Genomic DNA, 13,604 nt, shown 5'->3' on the forward strand with positions numbered 1-13,604 from the left:
GCCCCGTCCCATGTTCCTGAATAACAAACGAATTAGCTGTAAAGGTTACTGAACAATTTAACGAACACGTTAACTGACTTAATGAAATTAGATTATAAGGACACTAAGGAATGAATAACACAAAATTCAATTTCAGAGAAGAAGATAATGAAACTTGACCACTTCCTTGAGACACAACCTTGGAACCATTGGCTACAGTAACATGGTGAGGAAATTTTGGAAAAGAGAAGGATGAAAAGGAGGACTTATTACCAGAAATATGATCAGAGGCACCTGAGTCGAGTATCCAAGGACTAGAACCTTCAATGGATTGAGAGATACAAGCTGTTGAAAAACATGGTACAGATGAAGATTGAGCTTGGTTGCTGGGTTTCTCAAATTTAAGCTTTGAATACTCCTGATACTCCTCATCAGAAAATCTAGACTCTGCTTTCTCTGATCTAGAGACCTGTGCGACCTTGTAGGGAAACCCATGCAACGAATAACAATTCTCTTGGGTGTGACCCATCCTCTTGCAATAAGTGCAATGAGGAGGTCCACCCCTTCCATTGTGACCTCCTCTGTTGTTGCGGTTGTTTCCTCTTCCTCGAGACGCAACCATGGCTGATGTCTCCACTCCATCAGTAGGATTCTCATCCTTCAATAAATAAGGCACACGGAGAAGCCTAGTGATGAGGGAATCCATTGATGGAATCTAGTCCCTAGCAAGTACTTGATCACGCACATGATCAAAGTCTGAATGCAAGCTTCTCAAAATAAGAACCATGTAGAACTTGTCAAGTTTCCTATTCACTTCTTCCAATGAATCAGCTACAAGGAACTTTCTCAGCTCTTCCACGGCAGCTCGAGCCTTACCCACATGAGCGATCATGTCATGACTGGTTTGCTTGAGGGTTGTAACTTTCATGGTTGCATCAAACAAACTTTGAATATCATTGGCAAAGATTTCTGGGGCTTTCTTCCAAAAAGAACGACATGATTTAAATGATCGAAGGATCTCCAAGATATTCGGCTCAACTGATTGCCATAACACAACACATAGTTGATAGTCAAGCTTCTCCCATTCAGGTCTTTTATCATCTGAAACAGAATCAAAGGTTTTCTCCGAGTGGTCATGGTGTCCTTGACCAAAGAACCACAACTCCACAGAAGCAGACCACGAAGGGTAGTTCTTCCAGTTCAGCTTTGCAGTGGTGATGGTTGGGGTCCCGGAAAAGGAAAAGACAGGTCCAGAGGAGGCCATTTAAGAGCCAAACAGCAAACCCTAACACACAAGAGAGGAAAACACATAAGAGCTGACCAAACAGCTTGCCGGAAGCGGGAGGTGAGGCCTGAAACACACCCAGGAGGCGACGAAGAAGATGTCGGGACCGGATGGGGCAGCTTCCGACGCCGGCACGGCGGCGCGTGAGCTGCACGCACCGAAAAACGCTCGAGGAAGAAGCGGTGTGTGGGGGCACGTGAGGCGGTCGACGGCGGCGCGAATTCCAGGGGTGGGTCACACTTTTCGAGGTGATCCGAACCCTGGTCTTGCTGAAGAAAACCGCCGGAGATGATGGCGGTCGGCGGTAGCGGACGGCGGCAACGTGGCGGCGGTCGGAACCAGCTCTGGTACCAACTTGAAATTGAAGGAGAAACACCCTCATTTCTCTCTTAGCTTTATTAATTTCAAAAAGGACATATATATATATATAGAATACAAGATCGAGAGAGAAGGGCAATGACAGTGACAACTCACTGTTGCCCTTCTGAACAAGCTAACCAACTAAGCTACCAAATATAGATAAAATACAAGGATATTCAATAGCTTATAAAAAAAACTTGTGATTCTGACAAATTGCATGAGACTAGGAGTTTGTGATTCTGACAAAAAAAATATAAACTCAATTATTGGTTTTGAACTTTGAAGGAGTATGTTCAAAGTTTCAAGTTGTAAAATGCATAATTCAAGAGGCTCACTGTTTTTTTTTGGGGTGAATAAAGAGTCTCTTCGTTGGTGAGCTAATATGGTTCTTAATAGAGCTCATATGCTCTATTGCTAATTTTTTCAATTATTCTTATTTTAACAACTACTAATCATTCCACTTGATAGCCTCAAATTATAATTGAACTTGTTGTCTGATGTTATTGCTAGTAAATAACTATGTAACTCCAAGGGCATCCACTCCTCAATAAGTTCTCATTTTGTTCTAGCAAATTCATAGTTTCATTATATGTACCTTGTCACATATACAAGGCAAATTGTAAAACCGATCAATTTTGGGGGAAAAGGAATTCATCCTTGCAAGTAGACCATACCAAAGGTAGGATTTAAATTTGGAGGTGAGTAAGGACATCATTTGTTTGACTTATGTAGTTATCTAATATTATAAGTAAGGACATGGAGAGATTGTGAGTTTGTTATTATTATTATTATTATTATTATTATTATTATTCCATTAAAGTTCCCCGAGATTGAATGTAAAAACTACATATGCTTCATGTGGTTGTCTCTAAAACTAGCTGAATATAAATGGTCAATGCTTTCATTTTTGAAATTACTTGTTGAGCAAAGTTGGCAACACCTAAATGGACTTGATTATTGAAATCGACATTAGCTATATATCAACATTAGCTATATATCAACTGAATGTTTCGGTCGCTTTGGTCCCAAGCAAAAAAGCAACCAAGGATCGAATTTTATTTACTTGCGACCGAATATTTCGGTCGCTAAGAGCTTAGCGACTAGGGTTTTGCGACGCACATGAATTGGTCGCTAACAATTTTAGCGATTGAATATAACGATTTAGCGACTGAAGTTTTTAGTCGCTAAATCAAGTTTTATTTTGTAATGCTCATTCCTGTTGATGATACTGTTTGGAAGGTCAGACTATGATATGATGGTTGACCCTAATAGAGGAATTGTCAGCGAAAAGGAGTTCGACAAAGAAGGCAACGGAAACAACCTTGAATACTAATGTTTTAGTTAATTTGGAATGACATTTGAAAAGGAAATGCGTCTATGTGTGTGTAAACAGATACAGTGATTGAAAATAGTGTTGTTTTGAAACAAGTGATGGGAGTGTTATAGACTCAAATTAAGAACATAAAAAATGAACACTAAATTTAGTTTAGGTGTGAAAATTTTTAAGTGTGATGGATAAAAAACATAGGAGATATTATGATGAGTAGAACCAGACAATCAACGTTAAACCTATAGGAAACATATGAGGTGTGTGTGGAGATGAAAATGTGAGGAGGAGAAACTCATCACCGCAATGGAGGTAAATCGAGGACGTCCGTGGAAATGAAAATGCATTTCTAGGATAAGTTCTATAAGAATATGATTACCTCTTATTATTATACGTTGCTGCTGTTAATATGTGTTGGTATTTGCTCATTGGTCTAGGCTGTGTTATATTAATATGTGTTGTATGTTAATATGGGATAACCTGGTACCAAGAGCTTATTATGTAATTAATCTTGCCATCATTCGTGCCATTATGTTAATACAATTTCTTATTTGCTGATTAAACAAAAAAATTGTTACTATTGTTATTGTAACATGTATGTTTAGTTCTTGTAACATACTAGTACATATGTAGTTTTTAGAAGTTCTTGTTTGATCTCATTCTTTAGACAATCATTCTTATTATAAAGTGGCCTTAAATAAAAGTTCCGTTGCATATAAAAATAAAAATAAAAAAGGCAACAACCACTAGCAACAAGTTTTAACTTCTGATAACTTATTACTCACATTTGCCTATACTTTTAGCATCACCATTACATAAAAAAGCAACGATTTTTAGTTGTTGTCACAAATGAAAAAAAATACTGTAATGTATAAATAAAACTAATTAACCTTTTTTCTCTTTAACTAAATGTCTTATAACAACGAATCACGCCATCAAATTTAGGAATACCAGAAATAAATTCATACAATTAAAATTAAATAAATTTATGCATTTGCCTATTTTTAGTGAAGAATAATTTGTTTATATATTAACATACATTTTCCCGTAATAATTCTGTCAATCAAACGAAGACCACGTGTCAAGCACTAAAATTTCAGAAAAATGAAATACCTAAAATTAGATAATTCAAAGTAAAAAATCATAACATTAACATAATGGTTCATAGCTGAGCTGTTACTTTGTAAAAGCTTAGAATTAAAAGAAAAATAAGAAAAAACAAATAGAAAAACTCTCATGTCTTGGCTTTAGTTGTTTAATGATGCTTTGTTCCTTTTTTTCCCAATCCATGGGTTTCAGGTGTCAAAGTGAGAAGAAAGAAATAAGATAGAGAAAGAAATAAAAGAAAGAATGAGAGAGGGAGGGGGAAGGAATCAGACCCTACACCGTTGACAAAATTAGGTAGTGACTCACTCTTCATTCTTCCTATAATTCTTTTTTTTCTTTTCCACTTCTTAATTCTTATTTTTGCTTTCTTTTGTTCACTGATTTTGTAGTAATAACTAATAATTATAAATATTACTATTATTACTAGAGAGTGCGCGCTCGCCTGTGATGCGTTGCGTTGCCTCAGATTCAGGCAACTCATGGTGGTATGTGGAAAAGGGTGTCATCTTTTTAGGGTTTCCTTGTGATTCTTGAGACTTTACCTTTTTTCTGGGTTTCTTTCTCATGACCCTCCTTCTTCTTTCTTGTGTTTAGAGATATGGGGCGTTTTTGTTTTTGAAATATGTTTCCTTTTAACTGGTGGGGTTTAGTGCAATCTGTTTTTGTTCAGATAAAGTTTGTATTTTTTGTTTTTGTTTTAATGTTTTTCAGGATGTTTCTCCCTCACTAGAGTTGACAAAGGTAGATGAAGTTGATAATGCTAGAGAAGGGTGTGGTGTGGCACTTAGCTTAGCTATTTATGATTGCAATTTTTCCAAAAATGGAAGTTTGGATTCGTTGATGTTGACCGGATCTGAGTACCCCATTTCACTATCACCACCTTTTAGCTATAGTTCATGCCTTGCATCGCCTGAATTTGCTTCCCCTTTTGTCTTATAGGGTTCATTAGGAATGGAAAATGCCTCCCTTTCACATTCTTAGATCCTATTCAATCAAAAAAGCAGGTGCTAATTTAGTTGAAGTATGACAGGTTTTGTGTTGGCAGAGGGGTGGGAGGGTAACTTTTTGTCCTACTTAGATAGGGATTTCAATGGAGGAGATGTCCTTTATTGTTGTGGTGCCATTAAGAGTAGGTAATTGTAATTGTAATTCAGTCTGTGATAACCCAACCATAGTTCCCCACATGGATGTATCCAGATTTAAGCTGATGGCGGACACGGGGTTGTTATCTAATTCTGTAACTAAGGTTTTCACCGAGACAGTTGCAAGTTTGGATGATTGTCATGATAGTGGCAATTTGGAGGATGAAGTTGGTATTGCTGAAGTCATACCACCAAAACAGGATAGGGAGGGAGAGAGTCCTATGTTGGATACAATATCCCAAAATAGAAGCACTTTGGCTGCTGGCGATGAAGAGTTAACCACGGAAATTGAGGAGGATTCATTGTCGTTGGAAGGTGACCAGTTTGTTGATAGCTCGTGTTCTCTTTCAGTAGTCAGTGAGAACAGTAGTGTGTGTGGAGAGGAGTCCTTCTGTTTTGATGCTACTTCGGATGTTGGGACACCGTGTTCCGCAGACGTAGAGAAGAGCATCAGTGCTGTCAATATTGTAGCTGAGGCTGTTGACTTGGGGGAGTCAAATATTGACCCAGATATTATGACTGATCCTCTTGCTGTGGCAGTGAGCCTTGAAGAAGAGACTGGAGTTAGATCTGGCCCAAAGTCTTCTGCTGTTGATCTTCATCAGTTGCCTCAGGAAAAAGGGGTGAGTGGAACAGTTGGTCGGAGTGTTTTTGAATTGGATTATACCCCACTTTATGGATTCATATCTATGTGTGGAAGAAGACCTGAGATGGAAGATGCAGTTGCAACTGTACCTCAGTTTCTGAAAATTCCTATTCACATGCTAATTGGTGATCGGGTTATTGATGGAATAAACAAGTGTTTTAATCAGCAGATGACCCATTTCTTTGGAGTCTATGATGGTCATGGTGGCTCTCAGGTAAAGTTTAATTCCGTTCTTTATTATGATGATTCTTGTGTCCAATGATTTTAGTTTTATCTGTAATACCCTTCACACGGAGCTTGCTTTCCTCATTCAGGTTGCAAACTATTGTCGTGATCGTATCCATTTGGCCTTGACTGAGGAAATAGAATTTGTAAAGGAAGTTATGATCAGTGGAAGTATGAAGGATGGTTGTCAAGATCAGTGGGAAAAATCTTTCACCAATTGTTTCTTAAAGGTCAATGCTGAAGTTGGAGGGCAATTTAATAATGAACCTGTTGCCCCGGAAACTGTTGGCTCCACTGCTGTTGTTGCTGTTATTTGTGCATCTCATATCATAGTTGCAAATTGTGGTGATTCACGAGCGGTTCTATGTCGTGGCAAAGAACCCATGGCATTATCAGTGGACCATAAAGTAAGTTGCTCCAATAATAGTTGTAGATCTCATTTAAAATTTAAAATTTTTAACAGGTGATTCGTGGTTGTGATATGTTAGCCTAACCGAGACGATGAATATGCAAGAATTGAGGCAGCTGGAGGAAAGGTGATTCAATGGAATGGCCATCGTGTATTTGGTGTTCTTGCAATGTCAAGGTCTATTGGTATGTACTTCTTTAATCATAAGTTTTACTATATTTGTGGTGCCTCTCTTGTGTACTAGTTTGAGTTTCATGGAAATATTTTAGTGAGTGTCTGATTACAAGGGCTTCCTTCCCTCAATATGTTTGTCATTATTATATTACTTCACAAACGAACAAAGCACGTGTTAATTGCTACCTTCTTATGTACCCTAATCTCTAATGAATTTGATTTAGTTGAAATATATAAAAATCTAGCCTAACAGTAATACTAAAAGATGAACACTCCTTCCCTTCATTTTTTTATGAGTAAGCCATTTTTGAAACTTGGGTGAGGATGTAGTTACATTCTTATCTGAAAATATATGAGGTATTAAGTGCACTTATGTTTTTAGTATTATAGTAGGACTATAAGTTTAAGCTTTTAAATTATATAAGAATTTTATTGGATCAGGGGTGGTGAAAGAGATGGAATGAGAAACGATTGAAAGAGAATAATCCCCCTGTATGGGAATTTAAAATTTAAGAATTTATGGAGTGAAATTGAATGTGAGGGGAATCATTCCCTCTGAAAACGACATTTTGTTCCCCTCTGAACTGGAATAATGAGAGGGAATATCTGTACTTTTATTTGAAAATTGTCATCTACAATTTTGCCTTGTATATTGGGTTACTTAGAAGATCTTAAGGGTTACATTGAATTCTTATACTAACAACAGTTTAACTTTCCCTTTATTCCCGTATTAATCATCCAACCACGGGGAAGAAATTTTTTTCATTCCTTCCTGTTCTCTCTAGAACTTCTGAGCATTGCCCTTTGCTGCCAGTCTGCAATAATTATAGAAAATGTATCCTTTGAACATAAACTACAAATCATGGAGCTATGAGCTCCTCTACACTTTATTTTTGGTATTCAGAATAGCATTTTTTTTAAGGTTTTGTTCAGCTAAGCCCAAAGATGATTGCAGGAGGAAAGTAAAATCAATAATTTGCTTGTATATTATTTGTGTAGTTGCAATAACAAAAAGGCTTATGTCTGGTAAGAGATTATGATTATTTTTGCTTGTTCAGATAACAAGATGGTGTAGAAAATGGACTAGTACAAGCTATTTAGTTGTTGTCCAAGGCCAAAGGCTGGTAGAGGCAATTTTGAAGTAGTAGCCCCAGTGCCTCGCCTCATCCTCTCCTTTTCATGCTGCACTTTTCCCAGTTAAATTGGGACTTTGGCATAAGTAAAACACCTGTTCTTTATTTCTAATAAAGAGAATATCTGATTGGCTAAAGTTGCTACCTTATTCTTCTATGTAAATTACTGTTTATTAAAAAAGCTGAGTATTTCTGATTAGAAACTTTGCAAGCACATTATCATTCTCTTTTTGCTAGTGGTTTTGGCACTACTTGCTTGTAATAGTGACCCTATATCAAAATTTTTAAAGTCGATACTCACCAAAGCTCTTAAGAGGACCCAAGTACTCCAATTTAGTTTAGATTTGAACGGACAAAGCACAAAATTAGCATAATTTTTGTTCTACAAGTTAATAATTGTTGTTACACAAAATGATGATGACCAGTTGCCTATGCAATTAGGAATCCTGCAACTATCATGAAGTTGTTTATTCAGCTGAAACTATTTTTGCTTATCCTTGTGTGCAGGCGATAGATATTTGAAGCCATGGATTATTCCAGAACCAGAAGTTACGTTTGTTCCCCGTACAAAAGATGACGAGTGTCTCATTCTGGCCAGCGATGGTCTGTGGGATGTTATGACGAATGAGGAGGTGTGTGACCTTGCTCGGAAACGAATAATTCTCTGGTACAAGAAAAATGGCTTGGAACAACCCTCATCAAAAAGGGGAGAGGGAATTGATCCTGCTGCACAAGCAGCAGCAGAATACCTATCAAACCGTGCCCTTCAGAAAGGAAGCAAAGATAACATCACTGTGATTGTGGTTGATTTGAAACCCTATAGAAAATATAAGAGCAAGACATGATGATGATTGCAACTTCACTTGTTATTGAAGATGATAGAAAGCTTAATATAATCCAATATAGTTTTGCCCTCTTATTTTTCACCAGGGCATTTCCCTTAGCTCAACAAGATTAGCACAATGTACTATAATACATATCCACCTTCCCCAGAAACTCTTAACTAATCAAGAGTCGCCTTGTTGTTTACTATGCTGCATTGGGGACTTGTTGTATTCATTATTATGCCTCCGAGTGCAAAGGCTCTGTGAGGTATTTTTACTTAATATTATTTTAGCCCGTGTGTTCATAAAGGAGCAGTAGCTGATTGGCAAGAGTGGCTTTTACCTGATTATCCTCTCAATTATGCAGTAAAATGGAGCTTGGTCAAGAAGTTTGTGTCGGTGGTGGATTCATATCAATGGTCGTGATCCAAGTCCATTGCTTACATTATTATACTCTAGCAATGATGGTGGGGGACATATAGACAAGGGTGCCTAAGAAGAATCACAGTTCCTTTATTCTTTTTGGGGACTATGAATGAATGGTGTACCTGTGCATAATGTTGCGATGCTCCACGTAATTCTGAAAGTAACTAGTTGTAAATGGGCAATTGGCTAATCAATTAATTGGTGTACTCTGATGATGCATTCTTCTCTCAAGGAATACTTTGTTATCTTTTACTAAGTTTTGATGAAAAGTAGTTTCACTTAATTTGCTAGGTGTCCAAATACCGAACAAGGTTGTAATAATAATTCTGATATAAATTGAACCACAGGGACTAGCCATCTAATTTCATACTTTTTTAGTTAATTAAAAAATCCTTTAAAGGAAGACAATGCTTTTATTAATAAAATTGATCCATAATTTTTTCACAAAAACAGTACAATTTTTTTTTATGAACATTTGCTTGTCACTTCAATAGTTTTGGTGATAATTTGATAAATCTTTCATTCTTAGCAAAGGAATGTTGACTTTCTAAATATTATTAACAATATTGTATTTGAAATAATAAAAATGTAGAATGAATATAATTTGACATTGGTTAGATTTTAACAACTAATATTTATAGGATAGAATGAGCTAATTTATTTAAACTTATTTGTTAGAAAATATTTTTTATAAATAAAATAAGCATTTTTTTTATTTTTAATGTGTTTGCTTAAATTATTTTTGTTTTTAAAAAAATAATTTTCTTTTTCTTAAGAAGTAAATTCTATCCGTTTCTTAAAAAAAATAAAAAATTTATTTTTTACAATTAATTTTTTAATCAAAAGAAACCATATATCATTTAAGTGATCATATCTAGTTAAATCTAACACACAACATTCTTTTTCATAGTTTTGGTGAGTCAACCTTAATTTTTACCCACTGTCTTTTTTTAACTAATCATATCATGAATCATATCATACAACAGTTTTCATTGCTTGTTCTTAGTTTTGGTCCTTTTGGACAATTAGATTATATTCTTTAGTTTTTTTTTTGAAAAAATATGTTAAAAATACAAGAGTTGTCATCATAGTTTATTAAGGAAAATTATAAAAAAAAAACCTATAAAAGAAATGAAAACCATATTCTTTAGCTTTTGGAAGTTAATTACGCATATAAAAGGTATAAATATTCTATGACATTATTCTAAGACAGTTATCTATCATTAAATGTATAAATTTGAATATCTTTAAAAATTTTATTTTATCCCTCGAAATGAACAAGAGTATTTTTAGTTATTAGTATTTTTTTTAACATGTGATTGTTATTGTTAAAAGAAAATTTATTATTATGAAAAAGAGGATTATTATTATGTATTTTTTTTTATCTTTTCAATTTAATTTTTTTTATCTTTTAGCTCATAGAAGTGATCCCATGTTCTTATGTATTTTCAAGTGCAATGAAGAATGAAAGTTACTTAATTTTTTTTAAAAAAACTATTATGTGTTGATATTTTTTAAAATTATTTTTATCTTTCTAATTTTATTTTAAAATTCTTAATGATAATCAAATCAAAAGTACATCCAGAGTAATTACTAACTCTTAAATAGCTTTCACGATAGCCCAATTAAGAGTGTATCCAAAGTGGCTATTGCAAAAACTTCTCATCATATGTCCTTAATTTTTAAACTAAATTTTTTTCACGACAACTAAAGCAGAAATACATCTAAACTGGTTACCATAAAATCTTTCATGGCTTTTACAATAACTAAGTTGGAAGTCCATCCAAATTAGTTATTATTAAGCTTTGTATGGTTTTCATGTTCGAAGCGCCCACGTTCACGTTCCGCGCCCACGTTCACATTCCAAGTCTTTTATTTTATTATTTTGGAACATTTAGTTATTTTGAATCTGGTCCATTTTTCATCCACATTCAACCCATATCTTTGCAAATATATTTGCAACCACCTTCAGTAACAAACCACGTACCCATCCTTTATCTCACGTACTTATAATCTTCCTATCTCACGTTCTGATGACAAGTTGAGTTGAGAGAGCTCTGTGATGGACAGACTCTATAAATAGGATGAGGTGCTCTCAGTTTTGTATCACCAAACTCACTTCTCTATTCAGAAAAATACATCATCTATTCAGAGTGAGTAAGGGTTTGGAAGAACAAAACTGTCTTCCAGGTTCGTGTGTGTGTGTCGCTTCGCGTTCGACTTGCAATGGTTGGAGGTACGCTCGTAATATTTTTAATTTCCGCTGTTTGATATGAATATGCTATTTAAATTGATTTGCATGTTTAGATCAGTATATGTATATTTTATATTTGGTATTAGAGCCTATTTGTACCTCTGTCTTGCTTATTGGGTCGTTCCTATTATGCAGAGTTTATTTTCTGAGTATATGGGGGTTATGTTTTAAGCCTCCTTAATTCAAAATAACATTAAAATTAGGAATGATATAAGTTTTCTAATTTTTCTATGATTTAAAACGTATTTTTGGGTGTCTAAAATGCATATAATGATGTGGGTTTTTCGAAATCGAGGTAATAATAACTTCTTTTTTTACCCCTGGTGGAGGTTGAAGACGAAGTCTTGCGGGTTTTGTTTACTGTCTTGGAATTGTTAATGTGCATTTTAAATTAAAAATATTAAACAAAACACGAGTTAGTCCAGTGTTAGATGTGATGTATATTATCTCTTTGTTTTGGGTTCGAATCTCAGTGGAAGCTTTTTCTTCCTTGTTTTCGTTTTTAATTAATTAAAAAGAACGCGAAAACATTTTGGGCTGGTTTTGAACCCTTGCCCTGCAAGCATGAAAAGACTCCCTTTGCCGTCGAGCTACTACAATTTAATTATTTATTAGGTGCAGTTCATGTGTATTTATAACTTCTGAAGGATAAATCATTTATGCACAAACTATTTAAAATTGTGTGTCTCTAAGTTATGCTGAGCATGCAATATTATGTTAAATACTGGTATTAATTGGATTTAATCCTTTAAAGTTTATTACATGTTGAATGAATATACGTGCAATGTTATTTTGAATCGATATACATGTAATTTTTATGATTCAATATTGAGCACATTTGCATTATTAAGTATGTTTATGCAAGGATTATTTTTGAATGTTAAGTGATTAATATAATTTTATTAAATTAGAGAATAGCCACAACATCTTTAATTGAGTAAAATTATATGCTAAATTTATAATCACATTAGAAATATTAATTGTGATTAATCATATGTAATGTGATGAAATCTACCCACAGGAATTTTGTTATATTTGTATGATTAATTAGGATAAAATATTAAATTATATTTCTTAATTTACCCACAGGAATTGAGGAAAAGAACATGATTTAATAGTTTTATCATAAAGTTGCATGATGAATCTAATTGAGTTGGACTTTAGCCCACAGGCAAGTTTTATGTCACTAGATTCATATATTGAGACATGATTTGCATTGGCAAAACATGACATTTGTTTAGTCTCAAATTTTCTTAATGAGCATGTGTGTTTGTTTGCAGTTTCACAATCTATGAATATTTTTTATGACCTTCCCATTTTGAAAGGTGATAATTATAAGGTTTGGAAGGAAAGAGTTCTCCTTCATTTGGGCTGGATGGATATTGACTATGTTATAAGGAAGGATGAGCCATCAGCTATTACTGAAAGTAGCGAACCTGATGCTGTTGATCTTTATGAAAAGTGGGAGAGATCTAATCATCTCTCCGTTATGTTCATAAAAACCAACATATCCGCTAGTATCCGGGGTTCAGTTGACCAGCATGATAAGGTCAGAGATCTGTTGAAAGCCATTGATGAACAGTTTACGACCTCTGAGAAGTCGCTTGCTAGCACACTCATTATGCAATTCTCTTCCATTAAGCTTACTAGAACGAGAGGTGTGCGTGAACATATCATGCGCTTAAGGGACATAGTGGCTCAGTTGAAAACCCTGGAAGTTACCATGTCTGAATCCTTCCTGGTACATTTCATTTTGTGCACCCTACCTCAACAATATACACCCTTCAAAATCTCCTACAACACACATAAGGATAAATGGTCTATTAATGAATTAATGACCATGTGTGTTCAAGAAGAGGAGAGATTGATAATGGAAGAGGGTGATAAGGTAAATTTGACTACTTCTACTTCTAGAAAGGATAGGAAGAAGTCTGTAGGCACCAATAAAGGAAGGATTCCGACTCAACCAACAATTAAAAAGGAGTCAAAGTGTTTCTTCTGTAAAAAGAAAGGACACATGAAGAAGGACTGTCCCAAATTTAAAAGTTGGTTTGAGAAGAAAGGTACACCATTTACCTTCGTTTGTTATGAATCTAATATGATTAATGTGAATCATAATACATGGTGGATTGACTCTAGTTCTACAATCCATGTTTCTAATACCTTGCAGGGTATGGAAAGCCTAAGGAAGCCAGTGGGAAGTGAGCAGTGCATCTACTCAGGGAGTAGGATGAGCTCGCATGTAGAGGCCATTGCAACGTGCGTCTTAGTTTTAAGTAGTGGCTTTAAATTACATTTGGAGAAAGTTTTTTA

At 35.0% G+C, this 13,604-nt stretch overlaps 1 protein-coding gene across 5 annotated transcripts; it reads left to right on the top strand.

The window, feature by feature from the left end:
• The first annotated feature begins 4,218 nt into the window (after positions 1-4,218).
• Positions 4,219-9,320, top strand: LOC114384702 (protein phosphatase 2C 77-like). 5 transcript variants are annotated; one of them, XM_028344437.1, is made up of 6 exons: positions 4,219-4,352; positions 4,486-4,543; positions 4,770-6,060; positions 6,161-6,478; positions 6,560-6,665; positions 8,295-9,320. In XM_028344437.1, exons 3-6 carry the CDS (start codon positions 5,149-5,151, stop codon positions 8,630-8,632), a joined length of 1,674 nt encoding a protein of 557 aa, XP_028200238.1. In that variant the 5' UTR covers positions 4,219-4,352; positions 4,486-4,543; positions 4,770-5,148; the 3' UTR covers positions 8,633-9,320. The 5 variants fall into 5 exon arrangements, 4 of the variants coding, with proteins under 4 accessions (XP_028200238.1, XP_028200237.1, XP_028200239.1 ...); XR_003660757.1 differs by having other exon boundaries at positions 4,219-6,060; positions 8,295-8,879; positions 8,979-9,320; XM_028344436.1 differs by lacking the exon at positions 4,486-4,543.
• The last annotated feature ends 4,284 nt before the right edge of the window (positions 9,321-13,604 follow it).

This window comes from Glycine soja, chromosome 14, assembly GCF_004193775.1.
Source record: "Glycine soja cultivar W05 chromosome 14, ASM419377v2, whole genome shotgun sequence".
Taxonomy (NCBI): Eukaryota; Viridiplantae; Streptophyta; class Magnoliopsida; order Fabales; family Fabaceae; genus Glycine; species Glycine soja.